The sequence below is a fragment of the Dermacentor silvarum genome, chromosome 4 (assembly GCF_013339745.2).
Source record: "Dermacentor silvarum isolate Dsil-2018 chromosome 4, BIME_Dsil_1.4, whole genome shotgun sequence".
Taxonomy (NCBI): Eukaryota; Metazoa; Arthropoda; class Arachnida; order Ixodida; family Ixodidae; genus Dermacentor; species Dermacentor silvarum.
Window position 1 is genome coordinate 148,626,293 of NC_051157.2, and position 20,604 is coordinate 148,646,896.

The 20,604-nt window shown below is 44.4% G+C and overlaps 1 protein-coding gene across 4 annotated transcripts in view; it reads left to right on the top strand.

The window, feature by feature from the left end:
• The window catches only part of LOC119450732 (uncharacterized protein KIAA0930), a 29,745-nt gene extending 13,607 nt beyond the window's left edge, over positions 1-16,138 (top strand). The window contains exons 6-9 of one of the 4 annotated variants that reach the window (XR_007466520.1): positions 499-649; positions 4,921-5,025; positions 6,099-11,918; positions 13,897-16,138. Coding sequence is in view for 3 of the 4 variants with exons in the window: in XM_049666175.1 (XP_049522132.1) it covers positions 499-649; positions 4,921-5,025; positions 11,829-11,896 (324 nt within the window). In the remaining variant the exon portion in view is untranslated. Of the gene's footprint in view, positions 1-498; positions 650-4,920; positions 5,026-6,098 lie in introns of all 4 variants that reach the window. The other 3 variants (XM_049666175.1, XM_049666174.1, XM_037714245.2) reach the window with 3 other exon arrangements.
• The last annotated feature ends 4,466 nt before the right edge of the window (positions 16,139-20,604 follow it).

Below are 20,604 nucleotides of genomic sequence, written 5' to 3' on the forward strand. Positions count from 1 at the left end.
GAGAGTTTGCTGTTGGGCTAGTTGGCACATGATGTTCTAGAATAAAAACAGTGCAAAAGACATCTTTTACACTGCTTTTGTTCTAAACCATTCCAAGACTGCTCAACTTCTTCCACAAATTCAGTATCAACATAACTGACCTCCCATCCTCTGAATTTAATTTCCTCGTTGGCTACACACATTGGCTATATGCATTTACCAATGTGGATGTAATTGTGTTAAGTTATCCACTGTTATGACTTCAGTTATTTTCTGCGATTCTCCACTCATGCTGTTTCTGAGGAAAAAAAAGGTCTTTCAGTTCGGTTTTATGTAAGGTGTTTCTGCCCTGCTGTCAGTGTAGAGGGACTAAGGGGCTCTGAAGCCACAAATAGCAGCTTTTAACGTCAGCCTCCCCCATTTCTCTGTAAAATAAGTGCTTTGAATGAATGAAATAAATAAATGACTTACTTGTGTTGGTGTTGTATTGTGGGAAACTATCGTTGTGCTTCTCAACAGGAGTGGCCTTGCGGTTCGTGGCGCCGGAGTTCTGAGCCTGGCTTGGCGCCACCGCCGAACCCAGGACCGCTGCACCGGTGTCGATCCGAACGGCAAGGCATCGACCAGTGCGGAACTGGGGAAGAACTCGAAGCTGACGACCTCCGAGATGGTACGCTCACTGTTTGCACCTTCAAGTTGTCGGTTAGATGCCCAGCTTTAGTGGCCTCCCTTAGCAGCACAGAATGAATAATTTGCAGTGCACGACAATGAGATGAAGTGAGAGACATGTACATACAAGGCTGACTTTCAACTTAATGTTTATTCGTGAAGGTCGGCTCTCTGTCTCACTTTCTCCCACTGTCAAGCGCTGCAAGTTATATCGCAAACCAACTAGCCTGACAGTCTATTCTTGACAGCATGGGAAGCCACGCCAATGTTGGTGCAACCTTGGGACATATTGGCCCAATGTGTCTGGCATTTTTAGTGCTACTTTGGTTGTTTTCAGCATTTCAAGTGGCAGGAGTAGTAAACTATTTGCAGGAGTTGCTTCTACAGGTGCGTTCATTGCACTAGCCCGTAATATTGATGTCGTGCATTCTTCATGAATAAATTTAAATGTCACAGCTGTTGCAGAATTCTAGTGCCAAGCACAAGGTCAGATGTTTGATTTTCAGTTATTCTCGTGTGCATGGGAGTGCAAGAAAACCAGTGTCTACATGTCTTGATGCGAACAGCTAAAACTAAAATTTAGACCTCCATTGGAGAAGGACTTGCAGCCACGGTTGGACTCGAGGAGATAGAAACTGGTCCCTCACCTGAACTTATAAGTTTAGTGTGTACGAGGTTAAGCAGTGAAGTATAACTTGGGCAGACATAGCTTGAATGAGCCTTTCAGATGAATAAATTTTGATAAAATCTTCTGCAAATCCATTTTATCACTGAAATAAATTTTAGTACATGGTCAGAAGAACTTCAGAACTTCAGTCAGCACAAATTTCACTGAAACAGACCTTTCCTGTGGCATCATCCTATTTCACGTGCATCTCTGCTAGACTTGTCTCCATGTTTGCTTTTAGAAATGTGTCTACAACAATTACAGCATTGAACTCGACAATGCGTTGCAGCATTTGTGGTGGGTAAACTGAAGAACTTAACACAGGTGACATCAGATTTCAGTCACATGACAACTTACTGTCCAGCAGTTTAGTCGTGTGTGTGAACCTTTGCAACTGTGAGCAAGTTTATTCAGAGGAGAGAGAGAGAGAAAGCACTTTATTTGCACCCGTCAGAGAGTATGGGTGATCGGGGTGAGACGCAGCTCCCCCTTTCACCGCCTACCTCCCCCCTAGACGTCGGCCGGAATCAGTTGGCTTCCGGCGGCGGCCTGGGCTTGACAGATGGCTTGTTTTTGGGCATGTTCTTCCTGGCTATGAAGGGAGGATTCCCATGACTCTTGGTTCCCATGTAGACCGTTTAGCGCTGGGCAAGCCCAGAGCATGTGGTTTAGGGTCGCTATGCCTTCACAGTTTTTGCATTTCGAAGAGTGCACCTCAGGATGCCATTTATGTAGGATATACGGGTTTGGGAAGGTACCCGTCTGCAGTTTTCGCCAGATTACTTCTTCCTTCTTTGTGAGAGATCTATGGGGGGGAGGAAAAGTTCTCCTGCCCATTCTATAGTGTTGTAGAATTTCTCTGTAAGTGGTTAAGTCTCGCTTTTTGGACACGGAGTAGTATGCCTGCGCTGGGGCCCGGTGTGTAAGTCCTCGGGCGACCTCGTTGGCGATCTCGTTCCCTGTGAGTCCACTATGAGCGGGCGCCCATATTATTCTAATTAGGTCATTGGGTACGTTCTCCTTGCCTGCTTGCAGAATTTTGGCGGCCTCTTTGGACACCTTACCAGTGTCATAGGCTTTGATTGCAGTTTTAGAATCGGTGATGATTATTCTGGTTGATGGGTTTGTGATTGCCAGGGCAATCGCCGCCATCTCTGCCTCCTCTGGTGAAGAGTGTCTCACGCTACAGCTCGAGATTAGCTCACCTTTGTTGCTCACTACCACTGCAGCGTAGTGCCCTTCTGGCTACTCTGCCGCATCGGTGTACACTACTCCTTGTTTTTGGAGGAGGAAGCTTTGGAGTCTTTGGACTCTGCTTCTCCTGCGTTCGTCGTTGTATATTGGGTGCATGTTTCTTGGGATGGGGGGTATTCTTAACCTGTTGGCAATTTCTTTGGGGATGGCGGTTATCCCCTCTCGCGATTCTGGATTCCGGTAGCCCAGTTTCCTAAGAATGGATCTGCCCGTTTTGTTGCCGGTTAGTCTGACATATTGTGCCGTGAGTTTCGCCTCGCACATTTCATCTAGGGTGTTTGAGACTCCTAGGTTGAGGATCGTCTCGGTTGATGTGCACGCTGGTAAACCTAGGGCGGTTTTGACACCTTTCCTGATGAGGATGTCTACCTTGTCTCTCTCTGCTTTAGTTGTTTTTAAGTACGGGATAGCGTAGGTGATTCTGCTAATGATGAAAGAGTGGACAAGCCTAAGTAGGTTCGCCTCCTTCATCCCCGCGTTTTTGTTTGCTATCCTCCTGAGGAGCCTGCAAGTTTGGTTGGTCGTGGCTTCTAGTCTGTTTATTGTTTCAGTGTTTCTCCCATTTTCTTGTATCCACATACCCAGTATCCTGATCTTGTCCACCCTTGGGACCGGGGTGTTGTTGACCAGGAGCTGGATATTGACGTGCTGCTTGCTCATGATTAGCATCTCCGATTTTTCCAGCGAGCATTTTAGCCCTATGGGTCTCAGATAGCTTTCCGTTTCCCAGATTGCCCTTTGTAGGGTGTCTTCTATTTGGCTATCGCTCCCCCCTCTGTCGACCCAAAGAGTGAGGTCATCAGCGTAGAGAGTGTGGCAGAGGCCCTCTAGCTTTCTGAGTCTTTCTGGCAGCCCGATCATTGCAATGTTAAAAAGGGTAGGGGATAGCACCGATCCCTGTGGTGTTCCTTTGTTGCCCAGCCTAATGTTGTCTCTGATTGTGCCCCCGATTTCTATGTTCACTGTTCGGTCCGTGAGGAAGCTTTTAATATAGTTGTATAGCTTGCTGCCTACATTCAGGTGATTGAGGTGTGACAGGATCGCTTGATGTTTTACGTTGTCAAACGCTTTGCTGACGTCCAGTCCCACTATGACTCTCGAGTCGCTAGTCTTCCTTTCCAATACTTGTTCTTTGAGTTGTAGCATGACGTCGTTTGTGGATAGTTGTTGTCTGAATCCAACCATGCTGTCTGGATAGAGTTCCTTACTTTCCAAGTATCCGTTGAGCCTGTTCTGTATGACGTGCTCCATGAGCTTGCCTACACAGGAGGTTAACGATATTGGCCTAAGGTTCTCTAGTTTGAGTTCTTTCCCTGGTTTGGGGATGAGGACTAGCTTTGCTTTCTTCCATTCCCCGGGTATCTCCCCCCGCTCCCAACATTTTTGCATGAATGCCGTTAGTTGTTGGAGGGAGTTGTCATCGAGGTTTCTAAGCATCTTGTTGTTGACCCCATCTGGGCCACCCGCGGTTTTTCCTCTGAGCTTGTTTAAGGCAGCTTGGACCTCTCTTATAGTGATTGGTTGGTCGAGCTCCTCGTTGTTTGCGCCACTATAGTGGGGGAATGTTTCGGTGTTTGTTTCCCCTATGTACCTCTCTTTTATCTGGTTGATCATATCCTCCTCCGACCCCTGGAAATTGTGTGTTAGTATTTGCATTTTTTATTCAGAGGAAAAATACTATGCACAAGCAGCACCTGAGTTAAGTGAGCACTGACTCAATTTTCGTCCTGTCATTTTTTTTTGTATTTCTTGCATTAAATAAAATTGGTAATTCTCTGAACCCTATAAAACATACTGAAAAGGTTGACCTAAATGGCTTACTGTAACGCCGGATTCAGCGGACCAGTTTCGGCACACAGGAGGCGGAGGCATCATGACATCGCGAGACGCTGCTTGCTCCACTCCTGCGATCACTGTGGCTGCTACACACTAACGCACCCAGAGGAAATTCATGCAGCACTCGTGTTTAGTATTTGTGTTATGAGCAACGTTATCTTACCTGGTCTTGTTGCTACACAATGTCAGCAAACTTTGCTCCGTGTTGTGCATATTACAGTAATGTTAGTGAGGCCAAGTCCAGCAATGCGAGACAAACTTCATCTTCAACTTAAATTATCTTGTAACTGTTTCCCGACCTTTGCACTTGCTAAGCATTATCCTTTTATGTGTGATAAATGTGCGCTAATGTTTTCACAAGCTCGAAGATATGCTTCAATGCTCCATTGAGAAATTGAAAAGAATGCTTATCTTGTGTTTTCTCTCGCACTATGTGTAGTGGACCTTTGACACAGTGGTGAATAGCTGTTGCTTTTTCCAACCAATCTGTGACTGTTATGATTGCCCATACGTAGCTCTTTGTGGAGAAGACTGTGCACCCGTTGGCAGCAACAGAAACGAGGGCCTCTTGGACACCATGCTGACGTACGTGGCACTACCATGGCACCACATTGTGGCCGGTACGTTTTGCAGCTAAGCACTTAGTAGGACTAAAAGAGCTCCAAAGCATTACATACGCATGTTTCCCAGCTGTCCTTGGAGGACCAGATCTGACATCAAGTTTAAGTTTGTATGGAATGGTTAAGGAAGGAGGAATAGGCGGAAATACAGAGAGGTTAGCCAGTTCTCAGACTGGCTGTAGCTTGTGTGGTGGCTTAACATGTGAATTATGTTGTGATTATGTTAGTTTGCACAAGTCTGCTGTGTTTTTTCGTCTTTCCAATCACTGACACTACGTGCTTGAATTACTGTATTTGATACATGCGTGTGTTCCAATTCATGCTATCAAGCAAAATTTCTCTGGTTTGACATATCTAAGAAGATAGTTTCTGTTTGTGTATATGAATACCAAGACACCTTGACATTGCCCCCCCCCCCCCCCCCCCGCCTTGGCAATTGCATTCCACAGTGCACATAAATTAGGCTGATGATGTAGGAACCTACATCATAAGTGTATTCATTCATTTGGCAAACAAAGTTTGATTACTGCTGGAGAAAACAAAGGCCAATTTTTCTTTCCTTTCCAAGTTTCCTCTTTTCGAATTATACTCCGAGACTTCAGTGCCGTTGTCAGTGTGATGTCACAGATTTCAAAGTATTTTCGTATATCTGGGCCAGCGTGGCGCAGAAATAGTCCTTGAAACTCATTTCGTTGAGCCATACCTCCTGTTAGAATGCAATGTAGTCATTTTTTTACCGATAAACCAACCTGAGTAAAACACTCGAAAGCCATAATATCATCGGGTGCATATTATAGTGCAGGAACTTCAGGGCAGCGTTGTCACCTGTGTTTCGTTTTTGCAAATTTTCCAGCTTACCAACCCTCCTCTGACTGGCTGTTCTGCTATCGCAAAAGCATAGTATGCTAATAAGACTTGACTTAATGTGCCTCTTGTAGTGTCCCAAGCAACATATGGGATTGTGATTAGCCAGCATTACTGTTAATCATTATCGTGACCTGCACTTCTACTGCCAGTTCTTGTTGGCCTTGTATGTGGGCAAACCATCTGATATTGTCACGTCTCCGTTGCAGACCTGTTGGACATCCGACGGGAGCCCCTGCTTACCTTCTAGCTTCTGCTCATCGTACAAGCATCACGGGCCGCTCGGCCGCATTTTTTCTAGTTCGACACAGAGACTGCTCCCTCGTCACGTTCTCCAGGTCAAATGCGGTCTGTGGGGGGAGGCAGCGGTGCACAAGAGCACGATGCTCAGTTCTAGAAAAAAAACTACACATCTTCCAAATTTTTGCGCCGTAACATGTTGCAGACATTGCACTTCGAGGCCTTTCCATCTGTGTGGAAGCACATGCGTTGGTTCTTCACATTGCACCAAATTTGGCTGTATGAGAATGGGCACGAGCACCTTCTGTTTACAGTGCTCAGTCTATCTGCTTCTGGCAGCCCAAGAATTGGCCAAGCTAAGTTACATTCACGCTTGTTGTCTGCACGGACATTGTTCAGGAGTAGAGCTTGTCTCAATGTCATTAGTAGCTGCTTTAAATCGTTCAACCGACGACCTGGTGTGAAGCGGGATATCCAGATTGGTATTGTACATTAACCATACTCTGGGACAGGATTGGTCGAAGCTAAGCATGTAGGCTCCATTCCTTGTGCCCCGGATACTCGAATTCTGGTGAAAGTTTAGAGAAACATTGCACAGGACACATTTCAGCCATCAAATTTTCCGTAGGCATTGCCCAGCATCACTGTGCATATTGCCATGTGCAACAGTTGATAGGTACTTTTAATTTTAAAAATTGATGTTGCACTACTGTTTTCATTAGTGTGTTGTGTTAGTCATTAATCTAGCACAAGTCATCATAACAAAGCACAGCCAACTAGTCCCTTTCCCTTCACTGGTGAACTTGTTTAGCTTTAGCTTAGAGGGTCCGGCCTTGTGATGAGTCCTACTATACCAGATGTTACTATAACTATTGAGTGCGGTGTCTGCCACAAAATTAAGACATTTCACACGATTTCCTACATTTGTACAAGCACCAAGAGCGTGCACATCATTGCATGTGTGGCCAGCAGCTCATCATAACAAGTTTTTACAAAAGTTGCGGTATTCTCACAATGGAGTAGTGCATACTGAAACTTATCTTTGCTTGCCATTGACAGAGTGCATCTAGCACAAAGGCGTTTTCTTCTAACATAGCAGCAGGCAGGGGTCCTGTGCATTGCATTTGTATGCAAATTATTTACTGCAGCTTTCTTTCACCACACGCAGACACCAAATCTCTCCAGCTCAAAAAACGACTTCAATATATTTGCATAATTGCATGTAGAGCATTTTCAACATGCATGCATGTCTCATTTTTTTTGTCCCAGCACTGCATAGATTGATAAGGCCTTGCCTACAAGATCTGCAATCATGACTCAATGACAGAAATGTCACTACGGTCTTACTGAAAGCAGAAAAAGACTGGTTTCGGTTTGGAATCTGCAAGCCATGCATGGGAGCTGCACTTGTGGCCAGTTGGTTATACGTGTTTGGATGAACACGCTTTGGATATGCACGTAGACAAAATCAGACAAAGCAAGCACAGTCGCACTCTTTGTGGTGCATGCTTCGTCCGGTTTTGTACCTGTGCATAACAGCATGTTTATCTAAGTCATGCATGGGGGGACAACTGTGTGGGCACAGTTGCTTGGAAGGGTGGCATTGGTTAGACAGCATCGCAGTTACCTTTGACAGTGAAAGCATGCTGTCCTCGAAATGATTCCGTCCGTAACAGGCTCGCAGTGTGAAACTTAAGGCGGCAGTAGCGGCGACAGCGCTAACTGTGGCAGTATCAGCTGTAGTTCTCACTTGTTGGACAGTACCTTTCATAATGCCTTCAGTCTTTATAACACTTTTTTTTTTGCTTCTGGCAAGAAATCGTTCGCAGTCACGGCTGTGTGTGTTCAACAGTTGTGTCCAAGTATAATAAGCTGTCTACAACATTTTTCCTGAGCAGACGGAAGTGATAATAGAGCCACTACAAAATCTAAGTGAGCCATAATGTTTGTCAGAAAAGACTCATGCTGAAGCATGTGCAGTGTTTACTGCTGTGTTCACACGTGTTGCGTTACTTGCCATATAGCGATTGGACCAGGGGTCTCAGCCTGGCTTGTTAAGTACGTGCAGTGAGGTGAGTAACATTGGCTAAATTAACACCCAATCATCACTGCACTGATTTATCGCTAGGTGCTTCAGGTGTTAGCTTGCAGTGTGTTGAATAATGAGACCTACACGATTTGCCTGCACTGGCTGAACTAGTTTATGCTGTGCAGTAGTTAGCGTTTTGGTTGGTCTACTGGGTGCGAGTCACGTGTAGACCACTCACTTTCTGTGAAGTCAGTTAACTGTGCGATCGCTCTGCAGAAATAGTTGCACGTTGATTGCAGTTATTGCGATGTTGGAAGCCCTGCCACACGACAGCGACAAAAAATTTAAGGAAACAATTTTCTACCCTGCCAACAAGTGCCGAGTACTTGTGTGCCAACATTACGACTGTTGTGGGACGTGCTTTGTTGACATTATCAACACCATTTCTGCATCATCAATGCAGGTCTTACAAGGCCTGCTTCAGAGCAGTTCACATTTTATTTATTTGCTGGCAACAGCATCTGACAATCGTGTCGCAACTGCATAACATTGCCATCGAACTGCATACAACTGCCTTGGACAGTACTTGCAGAAAAGTCTAATGTACTGTCATGAATGAAAGTAGCATCATCAGTGACTTCCTTTACATGTTCAGTCACCATGAAATGTACATGCTTCACAAGACAGTGAAAGGCGTGTGAATACCACACTCAATAATTGTACATAGGCCCACGACATCGTAATACTCAGTTGCATCATCATCAGCCATTGCTACCACAGCCGTACCATAGCCGGTGTCATTGACTCTCATGATGTTGCTGCTTGCATCAATGCATAATAATTACTAACATGGTTAGCTGTAGCTCCCATGATCTTTTTGGACATCCTGTAGTATAATGCGAGAATGTTTAAACCTTGGCAGTTTGCCTACTGACTATTGCACTCTGGCCTAACTGACGTTAGGGTTTGAATGCTTGCAAGCCCATTTGCTGATGTCAAACCTCGATATAGCAAGCATGGGTATAATGAATCACGGCATATAATTAAACAAATCTAAAATGTTTCTTGCCAATGTCAGTGTGTAATGATCATATGTTTATGATGGATATTGTGTATAAAGATTTTATGTGTCAGAGGCGACTTCATTATAGTGAAGTTCAACTCTACTGCCCAGCTACAAGGTTGTCTCAGTAGTGTCGGCTCCCTTCTATTGGTGGCACTTTATAAGTCAGCGAAAAAGAAACTGCATCAAAGAAAGTGGGAGAGAGTGCACTGTTCTATCTTTAGCACAGTCAAACCTCGATATAACGAAGTTGTACTTGCAGCGAAAAACTTCGTTATATCGAGAATTTCGTTATATTGAGATTTTGTTAATTCAATAGAACTCGGATGGGGAAATAAAAATAGTTGGTTACATCGCGAATTTCGTTAAATCGAGGTCCGTTATATCGAGGTTTGACTGTCTTTTATGTGTGCTACATAACAGACGTTGAACAAGCAAGATCTGTTAACCTTGCCTAACTGACCCATCGCCTTGCTTAAGCAACCTACTGGTTAGGATGTTTACCAACTGATAGGCTACCAACTAGCATGTTGTGAACTACTAGTAAGTTTGCCAACTAGCAGGGTGTAACTCTGTTAGGCAGTCTTTTAACCTCACTTTACAGACACATACTTGGCCTCACACTGGCAGCCAATTAGCTAATCAGTTTCATGCCCAGTGCATTGACACATTTGATATTTCGCTGCTGGCTACATTTCTTTCTTTGGACATGCTATAATCTTTTCCAAGGTGACGCTGCGCACAGCTTAATATGCAGCCACAATCGGAGAATCTGCATTTACATTGCGCGATGAAATGCTGTATATGACTACCAATGAAAAGGTGCTGAATTGCAATGTCTGCAACACAATGTTGTGCAGTGCTTTGAGTCCTTTATTGGCATTCATAGCGAATTGTTTTCCCGTCTAGTCATTCCATGCACCATTGGCTAGCAGCTGCTGGTCAGCTGCCTAGAGACGTCTGCCGACAAAGCTCAAAACAATCTGGGACAGCAATGTTGCAAGTCACGCAGGCAGCAGCGCTGTTGTCCTCACTCACCCTCGAAAGACGGCATTTTAAGTTTTGGAGCAAAGCATTCCCTCGCTCCCCAGTTTACGCAGTCATTTGTACTTCTAGACTTTAGACATGTTCACGATGTAGAACAAAGACGCACACGGCTGTCGCCATGGAGGAAGGAAAAAAAAAAACTGAGGCGATGCCCCGATGTCAATCTCTGCGAAGCCTCCTCGAACCGCCAGCTCCATATTACGGTCAACTCCTCTTCACCGCCTACCGTTGCTCATTTCGAAGCCAAGCACACCTCCCCCACACTTTGTTCCAAGGTCACGTCAGCCACAGAGAGCAAACAGTGCCCTTAGCAACCAAATCAAATCGCTTTATTTGGAGATCACAGGATGTTTGGGGGCATGAAAAAAGAAATTAAGCTGGCTTGACAAGGTCCTGCCCTCTATGAATGGCACACAGTAAAAAGTGAAGATGATTAAACAGGTTACTGACTTGCAGTAAGGGCATATTAAACAATTTGCATAGAAAATAGTTTCAGCATTTTCCAGCACAACAGATCAGGAAACTTTATGTAAACTGATAGGCAACAACAAATGTCGTTAGCTCGGAATGAATACCATTAAGCAAAACGAGATCGGCGATGAAACCAGAATTCATGGTGCAAAGTATGGAACACATGATGTATAAAAATGTGGGTAATGTAATGTGGGTTACTGTTTGCCCCATAAATGAGAACGAAAAAGACTATAATGACGCGTGACTTTCATTACATTTATCACAATACATCCGGGATACTTTGGGCTTTTCCTCGGTTTTTCTTCCTCCCCTACGGATGTTGCCTTACAAATGATTCATTTGACAGCACTCGTGTTAAAAAGTAAATTCAAAATGCCTTACCTGTTTATTTTTTTATAAGGAACACACCATTTGGGAGATAATTTATGTGTCTAGTCATAGTCATCTTGAAGTGATTGTTCTTTAGCTTTTCACCACAGAAAAAAAAAAAAAATCTCTAAGTCGCACAGTAGGTGGTTTACAGTCTGGTGTGTTTGCATAAGTACTTCTGCTAAAAAAAAAAAAAAAGCGAGAGAGAGAGAGAGAGCGAAAGAGGTGCTTGTTTTGAAGTACAGAGAGTTCTGCCACGGACACCATAATTTCTGTTTCTGAGGCGAAGACCCCAATAATTTGGCGGCAGACAGAACGGTCAGCACTCGGCATTTCCAAGTGGTTCCCAAACTCAACACTGCTTGGCTTCTGTGAGCCAACGAGAACTGCTGTATTGACCGTGACACTAAATGGAGCAAGTCCTTACTTTTCTCTTTTTTTTGAAGAAGTGGCTCATGCTGCCTGCATTGTGTGTGTGGAAAGACCTTGTTGATATATTCAGAGTTTTGACGAGAACTGCTGTAACTCTCACATGACTGACAGAGCAAGCAGTTTTGTTTGTTCCAGGAAGTGGAACACGCTGGCTGTACTGTATGTGTGAAAAAAAACCTTGTTATTATATACTCAGAGTTCATTGGCGCTATTCGGTATACACTCTATTAACCCAAAGCAGAGCTTTCAATATAAAATCTAATTTGGAGCTCTCATATCTTGTAGGATCATTAACGACGACGGTTGAAGATGCAGAGTTGCTCTGGAAGTCCAGAAAATCTGAAGACAAATGACGATCTGAAGCTGTAGTATTATGTTAGGATTATTTTTTTCTTACATTAGATATTCGTTTCTGACCACCCATCGCAGTGAGTGGCTGATAGTGATGAGAAAGAAAGCGTAGTGTCATTCTAGCCAATAATCAAGGACAAAAAAATAGAAAGCAAGAAGAATCTTCACATAATATGGCCTCTGAGCTCATCTCAGAGTACTGCATCACCACAGATGCATGTGAAACAGATGACATGAAGCTAGTACTGAATACTTGTTCTGGAGGCACGACGTGGCATGAAACATAGTTTCCTTGAAAAATTCCTGGACGAATTCCTGCAGGTGCTAGTCACTATAGGAGGAGCTGTGAGCACTCCTAAACTTTGTCCTTCTGGCTTCAAACAGCTTTGTTACTTTGCAAAGTGTTCATTTCCAACAAAATATTGCGTTAGAACAACTTGCAATGATTATGCATGAACGCAGAGTCTTATTGCTTTCATGCATTTAGAGAATGATTGCTTGGAAATTCAGAAAGACAAAGCATAATAAATAATGCTACAAGAACCTCTGAAGCCGCAAGCACGAACGTTAGATAAATCCATGCACTAGCCACGAACATTCTCGTGGTTAGCAGAATGATTGTAGTGCCAGAGCTTACTGTAGTAATTTATTGTTAGAAACTATGGCAGGAAAGACACGACACAACACACAAAAAAGTAGAGATTATGTAATGGCTTTGGATAAAGTTGAGTAAAAAAAAATCACTTTGTGGGGTTGAGTTACAGTATGGAAGGAATAAAGACAACGTAAAAAAAAAAAAAAAACTGCCAGCATATTTTTGTTTAAGTAGATATGATGGGTATGTGTAGGGAAAGAGCGAACATTCTGAGAGAGAGACAAAACATGGTGAGAAGTTGCAATGAGCAAGAAACAGGTTGATGCTGCTGAAGCATAATATGTTACATTGCTCTTTTTTTGTTTTTATATATAAGCACATCACTTTCGTTATCGCGCATCTCTCAAGAACTGCAGTTCCTTCATAAAAAAAGCTTAACTGAAGGCGTGGTGACACGATAGTTATCTACGTGAGATTTCCTTGAATATTTCCCACAATGTCTCGTTCATCAAGTTACAGCGGGACAGGACCACTTTGCCTGCAGTGAATGCCGAGACGACCAGCTGAGTTTGTGCACACATTGCGTGTTCCCATAGTTTTTCCGTGGGGCAGCATCTGCATGTTTGGTATGTAGAGCATGTCTGTAGAGGCACCACGAACACATTACAGTTAACAGAATAGTGAAGACCAGAGACCGGTATGCATAGCAACACTGGTGGCAACATCTTGTGACGGAGACGTCGCGAGATGGTGCTAATGCAAACGTCATAACCTATCTGCTAGTGCAAACGCATCAGCAGCAACTATTATCAGTGCTTAGTGGATCTCTTTTCTTTCCATCTGCGAGGGGACATTGGTGCCACACTAAAAGGTTTCTAACGCATTGTGGTTAAAGAAAACATCACAGGATGGTGCTAGTACCAGCGCTTGTGCTGGCGTCAACGTCTCCAGTGTTTAGGTATTTCGTAAGCTGCGATGCGTTCATGTACAGGCTAAAACTCTCTTATACTGCTGTCTGCCAGTTCACGAGATTGTGTACATTACTTCTATTTCACACGTATGGCATGTGTCTCGTTTCTAGTCCTAGTACATTTTGTAAAGTCTGGTGGCTTCTTTGTAAGTGCTAGGTCTATTTTTTTTTTACGTTAGAAGTCAATGCAGCGTTTGTTTATGTGTAGCTGTCATTATCCCTACCATGCTGCAAGTCAGCGATCACATCAACAAGCCCAAATTCACAAGTCATCACTGCGATTGAATCGGTACAGTTACTCTGCTAAATTGTGATCCAGCTTTGCATCTTCATTTGTCGTCGTGACGAAACTGTTATGGCTGTAGCGTGCGCTTTCTGCAATCTGCAACCAAGAAGTCGTCGTGGATAGTCGAGTGTTATTGAATGTGTATGTGCAGAGTTTTCCTGATGCCTCTTGTCAACTGTGGCGCTGTCTTTCTGGGCTTGCTGTACCTGGCCGCAGGATGTTGAGGTCATGCAAACTGTCAACACGAGCTTTGCCTGTTTGAACCTTGGGTTGTTATTGTTGTGTAGCTTTGCAAAATGCTTTTGGACACTTACCACTGTGGCATGCACCGCTGGGGCTGTGTGCAGTCCTTGCAGTATGCCTTTTATATCGGTGTCGCATGTGCAAGATTAATGGCGTTAAAACACTAAGTCCTTAAGTTCTTCGATGGCGTTATGTTTACAGTCAGCACAATGCGCACATGTTTAGTGCCATTAAGCGCTGTGGTAATGGCACATGCAATCAGTGCAGCAGGTTATGATTTGGGGTCATATTTCAAAAAAGGACGGCCATCTGTCACTTAAACGCATTATTAGTTTCACTAAAATGTGTTGGGAGGTACTTCTCAAACAAAATCTGCTTTTTCAACTGTATTGATGCTCATGTCTAGAAGCATCCCTGTCTACTGCTGTCCAACCCAAAGCTGATGCGGTTCAAGCAAAATGTCACCTCTTGTTTGAACAATGTGAAACTAATTATATATATGACAGTGCCGATGACTTCTGATGTGCGAATATAGTTTCAACAAATGATCATAATGACTTTGTTGCGCATGTGTTTCAAGCCGTCTAACTCAATGTTTCTCAACACAAACATTGAGAATGAGGGTATGCTTTCACCAGTAGCGCACCCAGGATCTCGGCCAGGGGGGGGGGGGCTGACAGTTTGCCAATACCATTTAAACAGCACTAATTTCGATTTGTTCACGGGAAATTGTCAAAAAATTCGCTTTTTGCGAGTGTGCAGACGATTGCGCGTCTTACATCTTAGTTGCAGTACCCGAATGCGCAAGGAAAGAAAAGAGGTTAAACAAAAGGGAGGGTTAGGTCGGCCTCAGGGGAGGCTTACAACCCCCGAATCCCCCCCCCCCCCCGTCGGTGCGCCACTGGCTTTCACGTTTGTACGGAGTTATTGGAACTCGGCATGTTGCTAATGGCACTAAATCTACCTGTGTGGCAGCACACGAATGTCCTTTGCAGTAATCTCATTAGCACTTAATGCCATTAAATTTGCTTGTGTGGCACAGGCAGGTAATGCGAGGTTCTCATGTGAATGTGAGCAGTGTGCTTGCATCGATGTGGACAGGGGTGAACCTTGACCTTTAGGAGAAAGGAGATGTGTTGTGCTGCGGCTTGCAGTTTTTGGCTAGAAGTGTTGCTTTAAGCCTGTAGCAAAATGGCGCATCTAGTCAAATTTACATTGCCCTCTTGCTGGCAGATGAGTGTAAATTGACTTTATTTTAGATATGCGAAATGGGTATTTATTGCTGTGGAAACCAAAGGGACACTGGGTAGAAATACTCGATAAATTTATAGTGTGATATAAATATAATATATTTAATTATAATTATAATTAATTATAATTAATTAAAATTAATTTAATTTATATGTACTATAGGTATAAATTTATTTCCTAAAAAATGTTTGCATTTCTTTAGTGAAACAAAGTTTTCAGCAGACAAAAGTGAGGCTAAACTTTCTTCTAAATTTTACGAAATCCATTGCATGAGTATGATGTCAGAGATTTCATTGTGTTTTGAGATGTGTTCATGAAGAAATGTTCCCAAAAGTAGCCAGGTTGAGTTCCTACTTAGTTTTGAATGTAGTGTAATCTTGATTAGTAAGCAAGAAACTGGCTCAATATAGACACTGTCAAAATCATTATCATGGTCAAATGGCGCAGGAAGTGTTGTTTCTGTGTCCTTACTGGCTTTCTACATTTCGCATACAGTAAAGCTGATTTGTTTGTGATCCAGTGGCATAATCTACCAATCTGTGTTGACCTATTAATTCTCTTAAGTTTCTCTTTAATGCAAATACTCCTGTCAGAATTGTGACATCAGAACAGCATGAACAAAACAACTGGACTTAGTTGTACCAGTGTTCTTAGAACGATGAATGCGCAAGTAATGGCTTCAGCCTCGCACAATGATGTTCGTGTGCATATTTGGATGTGAGCGAGCTTAATCTGCACAAAAGCAGACCACGTGCTTCCAGCAATGTGCTGCTGAAGTGTTGGCAGTGAGACCGGTTCAAGTCCAGTCTTACGACATTTGTGCGAGTGCGACTTGTGCAAAAAAGGTTGTCACCAGGAACCATTGCTGTTACAATAAATGTGCATCAGTCATTGCAAAATCTTTTGCAGTTTCTGAATTCCTATTCCTTTGCTCGACTGACTGCCATGCTGACTTCAGTGTGGTCTGCATGGCCTGTCATTTTCCACAATCTTCTTTTTTGTCCCTTGGCTGTTACTTCCTCCCCCCTTTTTCCATTCTTTCTTTCTCTCTTGATTGTCTAGCTAATTATTGTCAGAGCAAGAATTATGATCATAATCATTGGCGTGAAAAGAGATGAGCATGTCTTGAAGGGGCACTAGAGGTCTGTCAGGTTAGAATAGGTGTGCAGTGTGCAAACTCTAACTCACAGCTAACCACACACTGTTGTCAAGAACATATAAGTGTCCAAAAACAGACTACAGCGGGCTCTACGTCTGACAAAAAAAAAGAGATTACGGCTCTTTGGACACAACATGCTAGCCAGCCAAAATACAAGCAACAGTTTCTCAAACAGACTATGTTAAGGAATTGAAGATATTCAAGTCGTCAACTTAGGGGTCTTTACTGGAATCTTTACCCATGTCACAGTATAGTCCCTTGAAGCTGATCGAAAAGTACTCTCATTTCCCAATGCCAAAGAGGAGTAATACTATTCCTCATATTGCCTGCATCATTCATTGGCATTAGTAACTGAAGATTAGCACCATGCAGCTGTTGTAGTTGCATGACTATGATGAGCTATTTCCCACTGACACAGGATTGTCATGCAGGCAAGACAAATGCACCTGCCGCAGTGGCTCAGTCAGCTGAGGCATTGCGCTGCTGAGCACGACATGGCGGGATCGAATCCCAGCCACAGCGGCCGCATTTCGATCGCGGCGACATGCAAAAATGTCCGTGTGCTGGCGTTGTAGTGCACTTTAAAGAACCCCAGGTGGTCGAAGTTCATCCGGAGCCTTCCATTACGGCTTGCCTCATAATCAGAACTGGTTTTGGCACGTAAAACGCCAGAAAGAAGAAGAGGCAAGAAAAATGTAGGGGTGACAGGAGATATGCGTTCTTGTTGAGGGAAAAGGTATTACAATTAGCCTAATTCGCACTTTTGGCTTCTCAAATAAGAAATGGGAGAGTAAGTACTGTCAGCGGGAGAGGTTTGAAGTGATAGAAGATATGGTAATAGAAAAAATGCTGAGCAGTGATGCTACCTTCATCCTTCAAACACTGCTCTCTGTGGTGATGCAATTGACTGATGCTACAATCACGAGCATGTGGGTGTTTTCGTCTTTATACTGAGGCACGGTAGACAAGCATTGTGTTGTTTTCCATCATGATACAGAACTTTGTTTACTATTGATGAATTGCACTGGTTGATACGTGGAGCAGGTGCTGCAGCTCTGGATTAAGAAATCTTTATTTCATGGTTTGATAAGTAGGTCTGTGTGTTTTCCTCTGGTCATTTCTTATCAACTCACAGTGATTGAGCGCTCTCTTTTGCTGTGCCATTAGGGCACAAGTGTGGCCCATCATTTCACCTAATGAGGGTGTGAATGTGCCTGTTTTTAGAGTGTTGTACATATAGGAACGAAATATGGCTTTTTTGGGTTACAATAACTATATGTCCTTCTGATATCACACAAAATTACATTTTCATGAACTATGGATAAAAAAAAAAGACACATGAAAAATACACCTGATGCCTTGATAATTGTAAAAGCACAGGTCTGAGTAAAGTAAGATAGTGTTTTCAGAATTGGCTATGCCTGACAAATTCTGTGACTGTCTGGTGCGGACGATATGTTGTGGCAGGTCTGGATTTCCACTATATAAGTGCTTACGAAATCATTGGGATGAGCACTACTCCAGGTGAACCAGTGGAACTCAATACATATATATGTTAAATAAAATATTGCGTGTTCCTTTTCGGTATGCATAAGTGAAGAGACAAATGGATTTGACAAATGCATGAATGAAGAAAGCACACTGGCAATCACCATTAATTCGGACTCACAAAGCAAGGCTTTTATATAACTAGGCACAGGGTTGCATCGGTATGTGATTTGTTTCAGGGATAGTTAATGGCTGATTGCTATTTCTTGTGCTGGCCACTTCATCTTGCAGCACGGAGTGATGAATACATTGTTTGACAGGATTTAGTGCCAATTTACCCCAATTACCTACTAATTAAAGGGGCCCCTGATTGTGAGAAAGTTACCGAAGAATAAAATTGGGTTGGAGTGCATATCCTTGAAAATAAAAGTGCAAGATTATTGCATTCTACTGGTACTACAACATCTGGGACAGAAACTTGGAGGTTAGCGAAAAAGCTTGAGCAGTTGAGGACTGCTGAACAGGTGATGGAATGAAAAATAATAGGTGTAACATATTTAAGACAGTGGTGTGGATTATATAGAGAGCAAACGGGGGTAGTTTATATTCGGTGTGACATTAAGAGGAAGAAATGAAGGTGGGCAGGCCATGTAATGCGTAGGGCAGATAACCAGTGGTCTATTATAAGTTACTGAATGGGTGCCAAGAGAAGGGAAGTGCAGTCGAGAATGGTAGAGGTGGTGTGATAAAATTGGGAAATTCGCAGGCATAAGATGAAATGAGCTGGCATAATACAAAGGTAATTGATGGAGAGGCCTTCGTCTTGCAGTGTGCATAAATAGGCTGTCGATGGTAATGATCACTGCCAGCACATGAGCAGCATGGCAAAACGAAGTGCAAGAGCACGCATCCTAAGTGGCAGCTTGTGTGACTGTGTAGTATCTTTGCATAGATGGCAGCGCCCAAAAATGGGGCGTACCCAGAGGTAGTGGAAGAAAAATGTATACATGCTATCTTGTACAGTATAGACCACTTATAACGTAACCGCTTATAGTGCAGGACCGGATATATAGTACGGTCTTTCCCGACTCCCATTTACCCTCCCATAGAACTCCATGTACACGCATACCGCTTACAGTGCAGCCGCGTGAGACGAAATACCGGTTATAATGCGGCTTCCGCGGGAAAATCTCGCCGGCAAGGGCAGCAGCGAGCACGCTTCTCAACAAGGTGCGTGCTCCCGGCCGGCGTATGCATTATTCAATGCAATCAAACTCTCGTTAATTCAGACTACTTAGCGAGGAGCGCCGCAAATGTGCGACGCAAAAGAGCAAGAACGGCGCTAGCGTCCAACCGAAACGAAGCGGCGGAGTCCGCATCGCCACGGCCATCAGTTGAAATTGTACGCGAATGACAGCAACACAGGAACGCTTCGAGCCTATATTTGTGTCTTTGAAGCCTGTATTCTTGCGTTTACCGCCGCGCATAACACTGCGTTGGCCGCGGGCTTTCGTAACTGCGTAGTCGTCATCCACGATCGCATCGATAGCGGCCGCGGTTTTCTCCGCAGCGGTTGCGGCGAACAGTAGTTTCGTTTTATTGCGATAGCAATTATATGGACACTCCAAAGCAGATTTCTGCCGTCGCCGTTGCCGTGAGGTTCCGTATGACGTCAGTGGAGACGAAATCGTCGCCGCGCGCCGAACGCTGTATGTGCGAGTGAAAGGGCGCGAGGGACGCGCGCTTTCACGGGGAGTGAACGCACGGCGAAGAAAAAACGCGCGTTCTGCGCCGTGCTCCCTTAAGGGCTGCAGAAGTAAGCGTCTCTTTCCTCCTTTACAATCACCATATATGTAGAACGCGCCTTCTTCCGACGCGCGAAAGGCCGTGGCGGGGAGGGGGAGGGAAGGGAGGGGACGTTTAGCTGCGGCATCAAGTGCCTATTTATATCAGAGGCTCCGGCAACAGTCACTAACGCCGTACGCTCTTTGTGCGAACGCGGGCAAAACGCCGACGGCGTCGACAACAGTTCTGCGTGTTGCCGGTGCTGCTGCATGTGCAGATAAAGCTATCATTACTCGGATCCGTATAGCTCTCTACAAATTTGCTATCGCAATTGATGCTTCGCCTTTCAGGTGAAACTGCGACAACTTTTGTAGCGTTAGCTACACTGGCCTAGTCAAGCCCGTTTCGCGCGGCACATCAAGAGCCGTGCTGCGCATGCGCAAGGATCAGTGATGTCACACGGCTTGCGCACCGGAACCGGCACCTCTCGCGCACTCCGCCGCCGCCGCGCGCGACTCACCGCCGCCGGTCTGCGCATTCCAGAGGAGTGACGTCGTAGCCGTGGTAGACGCACTGGCGCCGGCGCGCGCTCGCTGTGCAGTCGCCGTCTGACACGGCGCTGGAGCCGCTGCGCTTCTGACTGGCGTTTGCCAGTGTGGTATAGCCATGGAGAAGGAGAGCGCAAATGCTGCTCAACAGCGCAGAAGAACGGAGAAGCTTGACTCATCGGATCCCGAAGTAGTTGCCTGGCAATTAGCGGTTGAGCGTAGGAGACAACCAGGAAAGCTAAGAATAATCAGCTGAACCTTTGCTAACGCTACGTATATCCTGGCATAGCCGAGCTAAGCCACTGCAACTTTTTTTTACTCGGTACGCGCGTCGGCCGCGTGCCTAAAAAACTGCCTTGTCGCCATCGATAATCGCATAGATAGC